This window comes from Epinephelus lanceolatus, chromosome 12, assembly GCF_041903045.1.
Source record: "Epinephelus lanceolatus isolate andai-2023 chromosome 12, ASM4190304v1, whole genome shotgun sequence".
NCBI classification, from domain to species: domain Eukaryota; kingdom Metazoa; phylum Chordata; class Actinopteri; order Perciformes; family Serranidae; genus Epinephelus; species Epinephelus lanceolatus.
In genome coordinates this window covers 21,413,094-21,432,341 of record NC_135745.1, presented here as the reverse complement: position 1 = coordinate 21,432,341, position 19,248 = coordinate 21,413,094, and the positions used below count along the sequence as shown (strand labels likewise).

General features: G+C 39.9%; 1 protein-coding gene across 3 annotated transcripts in view; it reads right to left on the bottom strand.

Annotated features, from left to right (window-relative positions):
- Positions 1 to 19,248, bottom strand: part of pde1cb (phosphodiesterase 1C, calmodulin-dependent b) — a 126,611-nt gene that overhangs the window by 104,701 nt on the left and 2,662 nt on the right. The window contains exon 1 of one of the 3 annotated variants that reach the window (XM_078173102.1): positions 8,416 to 8,627. The exons of the other annotated variants lie outside the window; for them this stretch is intronic. Coding sequence (XP_078029228.1) covers positions 8,416 to 8,497 — 82 coding nt within the window. The 5' untranslated portion in view covers positions 8,498 to 8,627. Of the gene's footprint in view, positions 1 to 8,415; positions 8,628 to 19,248 lie in introns of those variants that run through there. 3 annotated transcript variants of the gene reach the window in all.

Genomic DNA, 19,248 nt, shown 5'->3' with positions numbered 1-19,248 from the left:
TGTCTAAAGCTGCAGTTCACCTGTCGGCCACAAGATGCTAGCTCCATAAAACTGAGAGACAGAAACTTCCCTCTAACAACAAAATGTCAGAAGATGTTTGCCACAAAGAGAAACTTAAAAGGTTAATTTGTGTCAGGGTGCTAATTAATCAATTAGTAGTTATTGTTGATTATTAAAACTGAAAGGTAAATGTGTGTGACTGCTCAGTCTTTCAGGCCATCAACCAGAGTCATCAGAACTCCACTACATCGCCCAATATTAGATGTTCTGACTCTGGTTGTCTACATTTAAATCAAATCTTCAATAAACCCAGATCTCCCCAGAGATGATTCCCAAGTCATCACGCTTGCCTGTGTAATAATGAATTCATATAAACTATTAAGTGTGCGTTAAAGTGCCTTTCAGTTATTTCTTCACCATGTACTTATATAATCAAAGAGCCATTTAGGCTCAAATAATTTTCAAATGTTTAGGTTATATATGTCGTGTTTAATGAACATTTTAATGTACTTTAATGCCTAACATTTATTTGAGCAGCATTCAAATAATAAGGCACATTTTTGCATTTTTTTAACTTAGATTTTAAAGTGTGAGCCTCATAAAACAAGAAGGTCACAGGTTTTTCCAGTTTTAATAAGAAATGATTTTATGTGAAGGCCTTTCAGACCGGATCAGTTAATTATATTTCAGGGTTTCTCGGTGTAATTGGCTGTGCTCACAAAACCCACATACCCATCAAAGTAAATGAAGGTGACTTTGTGAAAGGGAAGTCATTTTACAGCATTAATGTGCAGGTAAAGACAGAGCAGGTCTTTCTGTGGAAAGATTCACTTCATAGTATAAGCTCTCTGCAACTAATTACGATGACGACTCCTCTGCACAGTCAGGATAACGTGATGGAGCTCTCATCATCACGACTGTTGGAGGCAAGTGGCCAGGCTCCATTTCACATATTTATCGTACATCTACACTGAGAAACAGCTGCACAGTATGAGTAAAATGTTGTCAGCACTTTTGTATGTAACTGTAGCCCTTGATATGATTGCAGTAGTAGTGAACAGAGAGTGCCGCTACTAACCTTGCTGAGGCACTGACTCTGACCCTTATCCTGGCCCACAGCAAGACAAAATCCAGGACTGAGATGAACATCTGCATGCCCAAAGCTTAGTTCTACAACCCGTCGCTGTTTGGATTTACCTCATATAGGTCATGTGACATTATTCTGGCCTTTGTTGACCCTAGTAGAGATGCCAACCCTGAGGATCATAAGAAAGAAAATAACCTTCCACCTCATCCTGCTGATCTCTTGAAATGAAAAACATTTTCAATCGGTCCACCACAAACTCACAGTTCTCTTAAAATAAAGACTTTTTCACTTTTATTTGCTCTTATTTGCTTCTTTTTCCCGAAAATTCTGTGACAAAATGCCTTAATATTCTGTTACTGTAATTAACATCATCTACACTCTCCCACCCACCTTCAATTCGTGCTCCAGTATCTGAATTTCTAGTTCTGTCCTTGTGATCTGGAGTCTATTGTGCTCCATGTGGAGATTGCATTTCCCATTTGTGTTCACCAATGAACCTTTGCAGGCGGTACAGAAGCAGATAAGGATGACCTTCAGTTAAGCCTGAGGTTGTTCCGACAGTCTTTTTCTGTATCATCTCAGTCTGCAGTTCTACATTTATAATTTGAGTCTTACAATGAACTTCTTTCTGTGCTAAATTGTGCTGTGGAAGTGGGTTGACAGTCCTTGTCGTGATAATGGGCAGCCACGCAGAGGGCATGCAAGTTTTAATATGGGATAAAAGACTTAGAAAAGGCCATTTGCAATATTAAAGATGCATGTGTGTGTTTGTATACCTCATTAAGTCTCTCCCACTGGCAGAGCATATAGCCTCTTCATCTTCCTGTGATAAATATAAGCAATATTGTTTGATTCAGGCTAATAACAATAATCAGATTGTCCACAGATATTCTGTGTACAGTAAATTAAACAATCTGTATCTGTTGGCAGATGAAGAAGATTAGATGTCAGAGTTAATATTCCAAGTTTTGTCACAGAAAGGCACAAAACTGGCGAAAATGCTAATTGTACTGCTTTTTCTGTCAGCTCTGATATGCTGCCAGTGCCACCAGGGATGCCTTCCAACTGTTTCGACTCAGGCTCAGCTTTAAAGCCAGTGTGAGGGTGACATCAGGGGTCCCCACCTGCTTTTCAGGCATCAACCTTTCTCCTGTTGGCCAGAGTTTGAACTGTGTTTTTTTGATTTGCTGCCAAGTATGCTTTAGGTCCATCAGATAGGGTGACGAGAGACAAGGACATTAGTCTGACTCTTTTGAAACGTCAATTTTCAGTCGATACGCCTAAAAAATTGTGACAGTTAGCCTCTTTGTTAGCATGCAGATTGCAGTAACATTAGCCATAACAGGTAAAAAAAAAGAGGTAACACTTTACTTGAAAGTATCTACATAAGAGTGACATGACACTATCATAACTATGACATGACACGGTCATGAACCTGTCATAAACATTATGTACATGTCATAAACGTTTATGACTGCTGTCATTAAGTGTCATTCGGTTTTTGTAATGACAAGCTGACATTGTTTGGGTTGTCTTGATTATGACAAGTTGACATTAATCAAAGTGACATTACCAGAAGATGTCTTTGTCATGACAAGTTGACATTAAATTTGTTTTGGGATGTCCTTATAATGACAACTTGACATTAACTAGGATGACATTACCAGAAGATGTCTTTATGTCAATGTCAAGTTGTCATTATAAGGACATCCCAAACAAATTTAATGTCAAGTTGTCATGACAAAGACATCTTCTGGTAATAAAGTGTTACCAAAAAAGATTACTTTGCAAGATGGCCGAGCTGTTAGTTACACTTTTTAAGTGCATTGTCAAGCTCATTGTAGATTTGTAATGTGCCAGTTTCCTTTGGCATATCTGGAACTTGAGTTTTGGGGGGTCACCTTGGCAAATTTTGAACCTATTCCAGATGTTTGACTTTCTCGACATCTTGCTGCGAAGCATCGAAGCTGCCAAGCATTCAGGTCAGCTCTAGTCTGAATAAACATTGATTAACATATGTTACTCCCCTGGAGTAAAATAGGAAGCTCTGCTCTTTTTGTCAGATGAAAATCATTAAATGTTGGCTAAACTAACAATGGTTTTTAACATTTACAGTGAATGATCTTTACTCAGAATGATCTTTCTTAGATTTAATTAAACAAACTCTTGTTTTGAACCCAAACACTTGTTTAGTTTAATTAACTCAGAGCTTAGGATTCATGGTTTGTTACACAGTCTGTTCACTGCTGCAGGCAAAACTGATGAAGACAAACCTGCAACAGCATCCAAAAACACTGATTACATAGATTTACCTGTTGCCTAAAACAGAATTTTCACATCGAGTCTAAAAGAAGGGGGCATTTGCCAGACAGAAAAGGTCTAACAAAAAGATGCTCATGGTTGGATTGTGGGAAGTGTAGGTTACAGTAGTGACTGCAAAATGTTTGGAACACAGAAAAACAGCACCATGTTCTCACCATGGAAACAGACATAAGTCTCCTTTCATGAGAATAAAGTTTTTGTGTGAATCTGAACTTCATTTCTGTGCCTACAGAAGTATGACTCCATGCCCTTCTGCTTTTAGCTGCCGTTTCCTCCGCACTAAACAAGCAAGAGAGGATATGAAACAGACAGAGAGCGAGAGTTGGCTTCATAAACTCTGATGTAACTAAACAGTTTTAACATTTATTATCACCGTACTTTTGCCCTGCATGGCATTAGTACTAATTAATTAAAGCTGATTAAATAATTTCACACCAGTTTTAATCAGTTATAAACTACAACATATTTATCATACAATATGTCAGTATTTACATCTGATATACACCGATCAGCTGCAACATTATAACCACTAACAGGTGAAGTGAATAACAATGATCATCTTGTTACAACTCAATGTTGTGCTGGGAAACCTTAGGTCCTGACATACATGTGGATGCTACTTGATTTGCTCCACCCACCCAAACACCGTAACACACCAAGTACAACCCCTCATGGCAACGGCACCCCCTGAAGGCAGTTGCCCCCCACAGCAGGACAATGCACCATGCCACTCCACAGACTGCAAAGGAATGGCCTGAGGAACATGACAAAGAGCTTACCTCCCAATTCCCCAGATTCCAATCCAATCGAGCATCCGTGAAATGTGCTTGTACCCCAGAGGTCCTATGTCCAGGCCTCAACAGGTCAGAGCCAAGTCCGAGCTACGACGGGACCTCTGACCTGTCCAGGCATGGACGCAGGACCTCTGGGGTACAAACACATTTCACGGACGCTTGATGGGGTTGGGAATTGGGGAATTTGGAGTCCAGATTGACACCTTAAACTCTTTGTCACATTCCTCTGGCCATTCCAGAGCAGTTTAAGCAGTGTGGCATGGGGCATGTTCCTGCTGGGGGACCCACTGCCAATGGAGAGTACCGTTGCCCTGACAGGGCCTATTTGATCTGTAATCGTGTTTGGGTGGGTAGTGTCTAAGTTGCATCTATGTGAATGCCAGGACCCAAGGTTTCCCAGCAGAACATTGCACTGTGATGAGATGATTAATATTATTTACTTCACCTGTCAGTGGTTTTTAATGTTCCTCATTGGTGTAATTGTATGTCTTTTACTTTGGTCTATTTGACACATTTTACTTTTCATATGCTGCACTGACACTGACAGATAGATGTTGTGTTCTTGTGAAATCTGAACTTAATCAACAAGCTGTTACTGCTGTTTGAAGTTGTATATTAATTACACGACTGTTTTACTGGGAATATTAATTACAAGTTTTTGTCACATGAACCCACAACTCCCGTAAAAGTAGTATAGACACTGGGTGGATTATTCTGGTGAAACAAATATGTTGAATTGAATTCATTGTACATAAATTGCTAGCAAAATGCTAGTTACTGAAAAATAAATTACAAGTTGAGAATGTATGAACTATCAGCACATGAAAATTGGAGAAAAGGGCATTGATGATTGGTGTGATGTTTCTCAGTTGTGTTAACACATGGTCTACCACTTATGGTAAAAGTGATACATTTCTTACTAAACTTAATTAAAGTATCACCCTATAATGTGCATAAAATCTCAGCCTCATTCCAAATATTCTACAAAAACAGGCAAACCTATACGCATGTACCAACAGCACAGCTCTACTGTGTCTATTTTATGAGAAGAAGGCAAGTGGTTCAAATATGTATCAGGCATTTCTGATTCCTGCTCACTAATTATGTGCTTGTTTGAGACACACTCTGGTATACTATGGAGGATAACAGCTTATCGACGGGGTTTGTTTAAAAAATTGCTTTTCATGTAGGGTTATAAAATAGTGACCATTTTAAGGAGAAAATATATAAGACCAAGTAAAAACTGTGCTTGTCTAGACAAAGAAATTAATTCAGACATAAACTGAAGAATACACAATCCTTAATGGTAATTTTGCACAAGTACAAGATAAAACTACTCTGAAACATTAAATAATTTCAATGTCTATGTAAGTGTGAAAATGGCATTAAGAAAAAACATATATGTGCACATAAAAACTAAAGCCTGAAGGCTCCATACTGCTGCAGATGAGCTATAAAGTAATAATGTGCTCTCTCTCCATGAGCTTTGTACATCAACAAAAACATAACAAAGCTAACAAGACTAAACACCTCAGTAGGAGCTGCCAACTACAGTCGAGGCTCAGAGTTTAATAGAGGAGTGAACACAAGGTGTCCAGCCAGGCAATGAGCTACCAGTGCTTAGGAGTCACGCTTCAGAGGAGGTGATTGGCAAAATGCTGTGCAGACTGAATCCCAGGCCCAGTGAGCAATTGATTGTGACACTTGTAGGTTACCATGACAACTGCCATGCTTGCGGGTAGTATGGCAGTGATATAGGCCACATGCGATCGAGGAAAGGTTTTCAGAGGTAACAGGATGTGTCCAAGCGAGCGGAAAATCCAAAGTCTATTTTCTGTGGGATCATAAAATCTTTAAGGGCTGCTTTTAAAAAGGCATCTGGAAATTATTTGAAAGCATCTCCCTTCCTGTTTTTGTGTTCTCAAGCCCTTAACACTGAAACTTTCCTCTTCTTATCAGTGCATTCACATAATCCAGATAAATTTAGGTGGGCAGTGTGTATGCCACAGAACAGGTAATCCCTGTGTGTTCAGTTACACAATAACAACAGCACTAAGCTCATGGCTCACAGTTCAACCTGGGTGAAATTTAATAAAAGCACTACTAAGAAATAAGTAGTCAACAGTAATGGGCATTACTACGACTATTATAGCAGCAGTAATACGCACTGACCGGACTAATATAAATAAGGTTTCTCGCTGTCTTAACTTTCTAATTGTATGGGGACTTCTGGAAGAAAGTGACGAGTTTGTTATGAAGGGGTCACAGGAAATACAGCGTGTTTATCAGTGAGCTTAGCACATACCGCCATTGTTCATCAAAACATGACAACAGTAATTTTGGTGCTGACTGACAGCGGATCAGTTTGAAATATGGCAGGGAGTAATTAACCAGTCAGGAGCAGCCACAGTGAGCTGTTAGATGAGGAACTGCTGGCAAGAGGCTGCACACCTCCAACTTGGCGAGGTAACCAACTTTCACTTCCACTGTGCTCTGCTGTCTGCAGACTAATGCCACATGCAGCGAAAAAATCAGGTCACTGTTTTTCACAGAATGATGGGAAAAGGCCAGTTATTGCCTGACTTCTTTATTAAATTGACAATAGTTTGTTTTACTGCTCCCAAAACTCTGTGACCTGCAGTAATAAACCACATTTTCTGTTGCCACAGTAACTGCAGGTGTCGCCAAATCAACTGGGACTAAAATCTTCAAATATTAGCTCCTGAGCATGTCAGCTTGAGTCTGTATGAGATGAGTCCTTCTTTTTCATTTAACACTGGCATCATGTTTGCCCACTTGGGAGCACATATAATCAGTGTACTAAGTTGTTGTGGTGAAAGTGCCAGAAAACCTTTTTCCTACACATCTAGCAGATGTGGACATTTACTTAGGGTCATGTTTCTGACCACCTTATGAATCTAAGTCCGACATTCATTTGTCCCTTTTGGCCCCGTTTCTGTTCCCACCAACTCCTGAGGGAAATATGTGTCTCTTTAGCCTGTAAATGCTCCAACATGTTCACCATTACATCATTTTATGCTCACTGCTGTTTGCCTAGGTGGCTTGCGTGGGTTTATCAGAGCTTGTTTGCTAAAAACAGCTGCTACATCTGAAAAAAGGTTAGGCAGTGAGACTGAACCAAAACATTAAAGGTGCAGGCTATAAATCCAAAACAATGAGCTGAAAGAGGCTAAAACGCTCTGCAAAGCTTAGTTGAGGTACTAAGTTGGGCGATAGCTTGTTGTGGATTTGACCACTTTCACATGATTAAGAAGAATAAAATGAATATCTGCATCCTGAATGAAAGTTAGTCGATCCTGAAGTTGACACATCTGACAGTGGGGTGAGGCTTACATGCTTGTTGGATATTTAGACCCAGTGATGTCGCAGCAGGTGTTTACTGTCATCTGGGGCAAAACCCCTATTGTGACAACACTGATTGGGGTGTGGCAAAAAGTGCAGCAGCACTTTACTGCCTTGTGTCATTCAGTGTTAAATTACATATGTCCAAAAGCAAAATGTATTTGTTATTAGTTTTTACATGTCACATTTCTTGCTGATGTTAAAAAAAATGCTGCTTTTTTTTAACAGAGAGCTTCATGGTTAAAGTTTCAGGCAAACTTTTTTACTATAAATAAGACCTGACGCAGCACATTTTGTTCATCATCACACTTGTGACATTATCCCTGCTGTGTACACAACAAAGCTGTCAAACCACTTCTCCTAAACTACAAACAGATATAAGGGAACAGTTCCTCCAAAGTCTCCAGCACAGACATCTTCACATCACTCTGTTGTCAACACTGTTTCAACGCTCACTCTTCTGAGAGTTTTCACAAGCGCTCCGGCAAAAAACAAGGCAAGTGCCACATAAGTTCATCAACACTCCGGTTGTCAAGACAATAGAATGAATTCCTGGTGACGTCAGCAGCACACAGCTTTAGTCTGAAGCCAGCTTGTTTCCATGGTGTAGTTGCATTACAGGGGAAAGCATCAAATTCAGCAGAATGGACTAACGTGGCGAGTTGTGCAGAGAGGCTGAAATGTGATGTGTTTAACGATGTGGCTGTGCTGGAGCCGAACGCCTCATTGCTCTGCTTCACACACACTCACACATGTTTTCTGCTCCTGTCATGCACACTTTTCATGCATCTCGCTCACATGCAAACACTTAACCTTTCCTGCTGCTCTGCCTAACCCACAATATCTTACCTATAGTGATGTTGAAGCCGTCAATGCTGAAGGTGGCACTCCGACCTTTCCTAAACCGATGCTTCTTGGAGTTAGCTTCCATCGCTTTGGCAACCTGCGGCCACCCTTGCCTGGTGCCTTTTAATCTGCTTTAATGCCTCTTGTCAGTTGCACTGGCTTGTTTCAGTTTCCTTTGGGTAACTCTCAGGAGAGAAAAAAATGAAGTCCTCCGACTCGCACTAGAACACAACTGTCAAAGACTCACCACTTCTCGTTAAAGATACAGAGCTGGAGAATTTCTCTCAAGTCCTTCTCCACCCCCTGGTCTTTGTTGTACATATCTTTTCTCTCCCTCACTCCGTTTCTCACACCTCAACAAGCTCATTTCAAGGAGCTTATGGCTCTTGATTTGTTTTTCTTCTCTCGATCTCCCTCCACCCCTCCCTCCACGCTTTCTCTCCTCGTCTCTCTTCCCCAAGAGGTACAGTAGGTGTGAGTGGTGGGTGGCGGTGGTAGTGGTGTTGGTGGTGGAGGTTGGGTAGAGAGAGGACATCTCTAGAGGTCTTTAAAATGAACGTGACTCCTCCTACTGTCAAGAATTTATAGCAAAAGCATCTGAAGCTCAGAGTTGGTATGGCACAGACCTATGGTAGTCTATTCTAGCTTTGCTCACAAACTCTCAAACAAAAATTGACTCTGAAATCGTGTTGAGCCGCACATGCATTGGTGCATGAGCGCTGAGAGGAAACAGTGGAGAGAAAGATAGCGACAGAGTGATTATGTGTATCGAGTCAAAACTAGTCATTAAATCAATGCCACTGCTTTTCATTTTGCAGGAGCTACAGAAAGCAGAAGCCCATTAACAGCATACTGTTCTTTTCAAAGTACAAAAAAAAAAAACGCTCCACAACACCTAGTCGAACAGTTACATTTGTGAGTGCACAAACTGCCTCGCTTTTATTTATTTATTTATCTTCCCTTTTGAGTGCCCACTGAATACTGGAAATGACACCAGAGCAAGGACACTGCTTTTTCATCATTTTGAATGTTATCCTAGAGAAATCTTCCCTTTATGCTTATCAAAACTACCTTTAGCCAACACACATCCCCCCCGCCCATGCACATAAACACACAAACCCGCACACACCAGATCAACAAAGGATAAAAAGCTTCCCTTATTACCACCATCTGACATTTAGCCATGGAATTTTTCCCGTGTTTCATTTTCTCCCCTGATTAGTGTCTGTAAGTGCTCTTTATGAAGGCTTCTGACTTGTTCTCACACCTCCTTTTAAATTCAATAGACACACTTATAATGGCAGGCTCACAGGTAAGGTGACATTACGTCTTTCAATTGTCATTATATGCTTAATTTATGTAAAAGAAATTAGGGTTGAACGACTAATATTGTTATCAGTATGCAATTTTTTGTTAGCTCCTTATGTTCTGTTTTATTCACTATACAAAAACAATAAAACATTCTATAGTATGACCGACAAAACATTGGATACAGTCAGCATATACACTGCTCTTTCATGTAGGCCAGGCCTGTGTGTTATGATGGATTGAGATGAATTGATGCAAGAATAGATATGAATAACCTTTATTTAGCTATTGAATTGTAGAAACCTTCAATAGCAGCAGAATATAATAACTTCTAACTTCAAAAGTACAGCAAGGTATTGTGGTGCAGAACAACAGACCTGGTGTGAACATTTATATTTACAAAAATAAATGTGAATCCTTCTGACCTTCATACAGTTACAGCATTGTAAACAAATCACACAAACTAAAGTGCACACTGCTGATGGCACCACCACTTGTTGTTAACCTTTCCTGCTTCAGCTTCCAGACTGGTCGGGAAGCACACCGACTCTCCAATCGCTAACGCCTGTCTTCTCTCAGCTCATCAACCTCAACTTTCTCCCTCTCAAAAATGCCACGACAAACAATCTGACACTTCTTCCCAACATACAGTACAGTGAGCGAGCACACTCTAGCTGAGTGTTCAAATATACTTCAAGCAACAACAACATTCAGGGTGCCTATCGAGCCCAGAACAAGCCTATGCAATGGCGTGCTCTTGCTCTGAAAATAGGTTGGAAGTGCTTGAAGCATCTCCAAAGCAGAGCAAGGGCGTGCTTTTTTTAAAACAAGCAACACGTCGCTGAGCCTGTTCGCAGAGGCACGGAGCAGGTTAGGACATTTTCACTGCAAGAATCAAAGTGTGCCCACGGCACTTTAAAAGTTGTTTTCCTCATCTACTTTTCATACACATACGTCTCATGGAGCATAGGGCAGCAAGTGTTTACATGAAGCCAACAGGGCAAGTTGTTTCTGACCTGGCTGTTTGTCAGTTGCAGCTTTTGTGATTTGAAAATTACGCTCTATTACCCACATGATGGTAGGTGGGTCAATGACGTACATGTGACCTTAGTGACCGCAACAGCTCAAACCAACAGTTTAAAGCCTGCAACTCCACACCAGTCCATTAAATCTGAAGATGTCTCTTGAATGAGAGGTGAAACTAAAGCAAGTCCAGTTGTCTGCAATCTAGCACTTAAAATTATGCTTCATTACGTTCCGATGCTTTAGAATTTTATAAGATAATATTGGCCTATATATTCTTTTTGTTTATTCTTTTCTCTCTCTGTTCTTTAATTGAGCAACTTTTCCAATAACAGCCACAATAAATTATGTATTTCACTTCAGTGGCATTCAATATAATCTGAGCGATGTAGCAACAAAGACAGGGGATTTAGAGGCATTAACACGTCCCCACATTAACAAACAGTTAATAAAACACGCATTATTTCTGTGCAGCTGCAAATCTCAACGGCAACACCTACTTTAAAAATCTGCACCACAATCACACACTGAAGAGTCATGAAACACTGAAAGGAGTGTGTCGTCTCAAAGGGTGAGTGTTCAACAGTTATTAAATAATCCTGGATCCGTCAAACAAGGACGTAGTCAGATAAGGACATAGAATAATAAAATGCTATAGACAGTAATTAAAGCGTGATTTCTAAGTGATGTGGCGGTTGAAGTGTTGAAACGGAAATCGATTACAATCAGGAGATCTATCCAATTATAACAGAGCCAGTTTGAGTCACTCAGTGCGGTTCCAGCGGACACATTATACACTTGTTAGATAATTACACTCTCTCTCTCATTTTGTTTGCGAGCTACAGTAAGAGCTCTTTATCCTCTCTTTCTCCTGCCACCCTGCTTTCCACAGCCTCCATTTCATACTGTATGTAGCAATTTGTGAGGATCCTAATTTTGCAATGCTCTCTGTGCAACATCAAGTGGCCGCCCATTCCCGGGTAGCTTTTATGTTAATAAGGGCATGTGTGGGAATATTGCAACTTTTTTATTCTTTCCTTTTGTCAGCAGGTAACCATTTGTTTGAAAGGGCAAAACCGGTTACACTGCGATTTAATTTGCCCAAACATTTAAAAATGAAAAGCCTGTTGAGGCCACAGCTGTGTCGATATGATTAATGATATCATCATATTGCTGCAGAGTCCTGTCACCAATATTAAATTCATTCCTGAATAATGAGTCCAAAAGAATGTGCGCAATTATCCGGGACATTAATTAAAGAAGCAGAAAGGCGCTAAAGGGCACAGTTTTCTTTGAGAGTTTATTCCGTGAGAGTAGGTGTCTGTTCAAGTGTGTATATCATGGTCAAATTTTGCTGCAGAATATTCAAAGCTTCCTATTTAATGCATTTGGGGTTACAGAAGTGAGAGTGGAGATTACATAATACACTTACAGTAACTGAAGGGGTGGTGCTTCTGCTTTTATGATGCTTTGGAAGGCCATGTGAGGCTTTGCAGTTTTATAAATTACCTTGTAAACTGTGGCGATGAAGGATTTTCAAAAAAAAAAACCATTCAGTTAAAAGCATCAGTAGGTGCTAATGTAAGGATGGTGGAGGTGTTCAGCAGTCTGTGTAATGCTGAGGCCAACAGCAAGATATCAGGGAACCCATGAGCTCTCCACAAGTGCCACCATGAGGCCAAAATTTACACCTGAACACAAGAAATATCATAATCTACTGGACAAATTACCCACACATTAATTGGAAATTCCTGAAAGAATGACACTGTGTGGGTGTGTAGGTATGATGGATTTTTTTCTAGCCTCACCTATGGGCCATGGCACCTTAATGCAAGGACTTATTTGTGCTTGGATCCCAGGCCCCAGGCCACTAGGGGCCTTGAACAATATTAGGACAGGGAGGTCACAGAGGTTTCCCATGATGATCACCACACCGTATTGTAGAACAAGTTTTTGGTTTTATAGTATCTCAAATCTTAAGTCAGGTAGCAGTAGTGTCGTGAGCGGGCTGTTTGCTGAGGAAGAGGGAAGAGCTGGTAAGAAATCCCTCTGCTGCTGTGGAGTAGGATGGAGGACAGTATGATGATGTAAAGAGACAGAGTGGCACCAACAACAACAACAACAACAACAGGAGAAGCGTCCGTAGCCCCAGGGCCCAATGTAATATTAAGGCGCCTATCCCTATGGGTCAGACTGTCAACTTTGTACCCAAGGCATTAAAGCTTTAGATTTCCAAGAAGTTCACATAGATAATCATAGTCCCCAGAGAACTAACCCTAATGCAGTGGTTCCCAACTGGTGGGTCACGGTCCAAAGTGGGTCGCAGGTCCATTCTGAATGGACTGCAGGTGAGTACAGTGAATTTCTGGCACAGAGATTTTGAAGTGTTGTTTTCTGTTTTAGAGTGAGTGACTAACGGACAGCTACTTGACAGAGAGGCAAACTAGCTGAACAACATGGCCAAACACATGTATGACGCTGAATGCATTAACCTGTGTGGACTCTGAACTAATGACTAAGGAGAAATCTAGACCCTGTGGCTGGACCAGTTGGGAATCACTGCCCATATGTATTTGGCGACCCTCTGAACTTTCAAAATTTCAACTTACAATTAAGTTTTAATGCACTGATTACACTAAAACTGCACATTCATGCTTCCCACAAGATAAACCCTTCTCATTTTTTGATTTCATCAGCTTTCCTTTGGCACCACCCTCAGGCCAATATCACAACTGAGGACAATCATGTTCCCAGAGGATTAACACTATTTAATGAAGCCATAGCCTTTTTCTAATTCAATCTTCAGGACAAGCTTTGCATTTGTAGCCATATGAATAGCACATTAGTAAATATAGTGTGTGCAGATCAGTTTACGTTCATGTATTTAATATTCATGGATTATTTCAATTGTTTTTCAGTTAGTTGTTTAAATTTATGCCGTAGTTCCCATTAATAAATCTTCATAAAACAAATAGTTCTAGTCTTTGATTATGACTGACTAAGCCACATTTGAGGCCATTGTAAAGTACTCGTATAGTATAAACAAACAGCTGTGACTGCATTACAATTTTAGTATTATTATGCCAACTAGTCACCTATCAATCATAGTTATTTAATATTTGCAGGACAACAATGATCAGAAGTACACAACTTGGTCATTCAAGAATGCACAAAAAAATCCCAAAGATGCTGCGAAGAAACAAACAGAGCCTACGGGGATAACTCACTGTATATGTTTATTTGTAGCCTATTATGCTCACTTTTCTCTAGCTATGTTGTCAACTGCTATTTTTTGTTATAGTGTAATGTTAGCTTAGTTACTCAACAAGTAATCAGGCTACACTAAATGTCGCAAAAGAGGTACACTGTTCGATGATAGAAGGATTATTTGTTATCAATAAATTATTGCATTTTTTTGTTGCTGTGTTTTTATTTTTTTATTTTAAAACATTGCCTACTATGTGTAGTAACCGTTTTATATAAGCAATGAGCCACATGAGGCCGTGGTTAACAATGATTTTAGAAGAGCTAAGGGCCGTTGTTAGGCACGACATGGAACAGAGTGGTTTACTGCTTAATTATACCACTACACATAATTGCGATGAGCCTTCTTAATAACAAATGCGTGAGTCAGGGCTGCTGATACAGCATGACAACACAGATGCCAAGTGTGTGCCAAGAATTTTAGATCACACCTGTTGAGCACAATATACAATATAGGATCTGATGTATGTTGGTTTTAATGCCAGAGCACATTTCAAAAGGAGCACGTAGTACAACAGCTGCTCTGAGAGGTGTATCCTCAACCCATACATCTGTTGAGTCCTTGTCAAGATCCATTTTCTTCAAGGGTCAATACTAGGACTACGTCACTGTCACTAGGCAACAGGGAGACCTTTCAGACATACATTGCATACATTACACTGACAAGGGGTTGATATGGCAAATAGCACTCATTATGCTAGTGTGGATTTCATAGTATTGTAGAAGTATTTAGTGCAGTTATTTTACTGTTGTTTCCAGTGTCAGTTTTCCTCATTTACATCTGTATGTACTTATTGGAACAATGCAAACGAGACATTCCGTTTTTATGGGATGTTTGCATCTTCCATGGGAAATTGTCATTGCAATTTTTTACTGTCTTTAGAAATAAACTTTGGTGTTCTTTTTGTTGTTGTTTTTTTTACAAACTGATGCTGCAGTGGATTGCTGACACAAAAACACACCTGCTTGCTTTTTCTGTTATGCCCATTGAAGGTGAACTATTTCTCCACCTTTGATCTGGTCATCAAACACCAGGACAGGCCATCACTAAAACATATTAATTAGTCGTGAAGATAAAGGGGAGGTGAGGGCTAATTTGGGGATTAGAAAAAGCCTTTTGCACAAAATTAATCACAAACAGTCCTGCTTTTACTTGTCCTTTCCAATAAATTAGCATATTTGAATTATAATCCTGCACTTTCCTAGTTTTCTGGATGCTTATAAACTGATATTTCACCATCATTTTATTCTGTAATTTATTCAAACATAACATCAGTATCAGGGCCTTTTGATTGGGTGATCTGTCCCAGTAGCACATCACGATTCAACACAACAACTATGCAATCAGACAGAAAAACAAGCTCATTAGAGGTCTCCCCTAGACTATGGAACGACCTGCACTTTGTCAGTCCCCACACCACTGTCACCACAGTGACAAAGTCATGTAATTAAGACACACAGGGTGCCAGGGAGCTTGCCTTTTCCCCTGCTAAATACTCATTAGAGGCACCTTTAAGGGTAATGTTAGCCTGTGTTGCAAACCTGTGGGAATGAGCTGACAAAACAGACAGTTACATGAACTGTCATCTGAGTCCTGCTGCACAAAGACCCTGAAGAAAACGGGGAAGAGAGTCTTGAGCTCTATAGTGCACATATAAAGCTAATGATTTTTGTGCCAGCATGTTTCCGGATCAAAGAAGATAAACCAGTTGGGTGAGTGTTATGTCAGCAGGGCCAACAAATGTAAGCCTTTTGATTAGAACCAGTCGTCTTCCACACCCCAGACATCCTCCATCCAACAGACCAAAGCAACTAATCAGTGTTATTGGGACAGAGTCAGAAAATGACACCAATTCTGCTATTTTCATGAGAGTGTCACACATGTAGTGTTGACGACCCAGCAGACTGTGCACATTATTAGACTGGTCACAGAGGCCACACAGCAATAGCACAGCTCATACACCAGAGCTAAACACTTGCCATTGGTGTTGATTATAAAAACAACACCTAATTCAGTAAATCATGGGCTTAGTTGCAAATTGTTTTGTTCCATATTTAAAACACAGATAAAAAGACAGTAATATCCTTAACTACATACAGCCTCTGTGGGAAAGTAGCATCATCTCTTATAAACTTCATCCTATTCGAATGTTCATAGGCAGCTATTCTCCGATAGCAAAACGCAGAAATGTCATTATCATTCCTATCAAACAGCTCTGCAACGTGTTCACTGACAATGTTTTTCAGATATGTGAAAAATAAATGCATCTGTAAAATGTTCAGTACCAATGTTTTTATCTGGTATTTCCTGCAATAACTTCTTGTGGCAACTACTGTATGTTGTAAAGTTAAAGGAACAGTTCACTCCAAAATGAAAAATACATGTTTTTCCTCTTACCTGTGGTGCTATTTATCAGTCTAGATTGTTCTGGTGTGAGTTGCCGAGAGTTGGAGATACCAGACGTAGAGATGTCTGCCTTCTCTTTGATATAATAGAACTAGATGTTACTCAGTTTGTAGCGCTCAAAGCACCAAAATACAATTCATTCAGTTTCATGTAGGAACTATTTTCTTTCTACTAAACTACCTGCCAACTCTCTTACTGTCCAGAAGGAAGCGTGCATCTACTCATGGACTACTCTTGACAGTGCAAGATGTAACGATTAAGGCGTCCTCCTTGGCTGAGCTGTAATGTTAGCTAACTCGGTGTACTAGGTGAGCTAGCAGTAGATGCACACTTCCTTCTACGCAGTGATACGGTTGGCGGGGGTAGTTTGGTCGAAAGAAAATAGTTCCCTCATGAAACTTCTTGCAGCTGTGTCTGTGGATTATCTTGAGTAAATGGATCATGATTTCTGGAAAGAGACACTGCTGTTGAGTTTTTAAAATGTATTTTTTTGGTGCTTTGAGCACCACAAGCTGAGTGCCATCTAGTTCCATTATATTGGAGAGAAGGCAGACATCTCTACGGCCAAAGAAAAAGTATGTATTTTTGATTTGGGGGTGAACTGTCCCTTTAAGACTTGGCAACAAAGGCACTCAGTTAATGCAAAAAGTGCTATAAGTGCTAGTTTTCTTGTAAACAGAAAAAGTGTTATTCGCCAAAATTCACTGTGTGTTCAATTGTGAGTCTAATAAACCCGTTGAATGCATTTCGCTCTTCATAAAACATTGACCAAATTGATTTCCCTCAAGTGTTTGAAACCTGCATTATTTATATCCATGTTTACTAGCCAGCAGTCTAATTCTTTTAGGCCTTTAAAGGCATGTTGCTGCATTCCTGGCACATTACCACCACCTGAAAGTATAGCACTAATAGTGGTCAGAAACTCCACAGGGTATCTTAAAGGCCAGGAAAAGATTGTGAGCACTGGTGAATATCATGAATGTCAACGCTGACTACACTTATGACAGCAGTTGTGAAACCAAGACACATATGTTAAAGGAGGAACACCTGAAGTTAATTTTCACCACTGTGCTACATGAACATCACTACTTCCTGTACTTAAATGTAACTAGCACAACAATAAATCTCAGAGGGTTGCCAAAATCCACACTAAAGACAGACTAACGTTTCTTGGTCCCTTATTCATGCTTCCTCTCTTCCTACACCTGCATCTTTTCCTTGTTCTACAGGTCGTCCTTCTGCTGTGAGGCAGAGATTAAAGGATGAGGTGTGAAGATGAAGGAATAGATGGAACACGTCTTTGCCATATGGGGCACACTTGCTGGATCGAATGTCATTTTAAATATACGTCAATTATTGATGACGTGTCACAGCTGCATCACGTGTCACTGGCCTGTAGTGGATTATTCTGGATTGTTTTGCCGTCTCACAGCTTGTTTTTGGTTCTTGGTGCTGATAAAGTATAACGCATTGATATTAACATGACAGAAGAAACTGTTTTTATTTTTGTACCGGCAATTTATATTTGTAAAAAATATAATAATAATCATAAAATGAGCATTTTGTCCATTCAAATTCAACAGTTTGATGTGCAATGTCCCACTTATTCATACACTCACACCAAACACCATTCATCCGGAAGTTAATGAATAACAATCATTCAAAATTTGATTGAATATGTAACTGCATTTTACACACTCACATGTTTAGTCAGCTTTAAACCAGATTAGAGCCAAAAATGTCAATAAGCTGGTTGTATTATTAAAATTTGAATGCCTCAATCTTTCATTATACTGTAGCCTATTATTATTATTATTTCACCATCCTATCAGATCCGCTGTTGTATTCAATTACAAAACATATTTCCAACCAAATAAGCCAGCTAATGCATCTTAATGTATTAATGAAGCATGTAATATATAGCAGTAGATAAAGTAGGAGTAATATACATTAGTCTGTCATTTCAGACATTAATCATCTACTACATTACTCACAATATAAACACAGTCACAGTTTGTTAAGTTGAGTTTGAGACTGTAGTGTTGTACATTTGGGGGAAAGATTGTACCATTTCTTAAATTTTTATATTCCAGTGCTAATAAATACAAGTGTTGCAAACATTTGCAGAACATTATTACGTTATTAAATCTTCATGAGCACCACATGAAAGTAGCATGCATACATTTGTATCAGACACTGAGGGAAACCCTGTTTAACTCTGCTGCTTCTCATCCAAACATGCCATCCATTAAAATACTATCCTGCATTACTCATACGCTACGAGAGTGACTCCAGCTCCTTGTCCGCCACAGGAAATTGTCTGAATATGACCCAGTTCTTGTGCCAGTAATGCAATCAACAGCAGGGCAATTGCTGCTCTTCAACGTCTCTATTATGATACAATCTCTCCTGCAGGTTATATTTACACCTGACTGTATGTGCACCTGAGTGACTGTGAGACATTTCCCACAAAGCTCCTGCTACACTGGTTCTTTTATTTTGGGTGACTGAAACAGCCTTGACATTGTCTAAAACTGAAGAGGTGTGTGTGATCTCATCTGGCATGGCAGCTAAGATAAGAGCCATGGTCTAAAGTCGTTAGCTGATGTCAAACTGTTGTAATGTCTTAACTTTATGACTTCGCAGTAGTTTGGATCTCTGCGCCGACAGGTGTCTGTGTTTTGTTCCTCAGGAGGAAGCAGATGAGTGTGCAGTCCGCTGAGAGTCAGGGAGGGGACTCCTCAACACACATGAACATCATTGGGGACCAGGGAGGAAACTCAGCGGGAGTCTATACTGTCATACGGTCATGGAAACGCCACAGTGCAGATGGT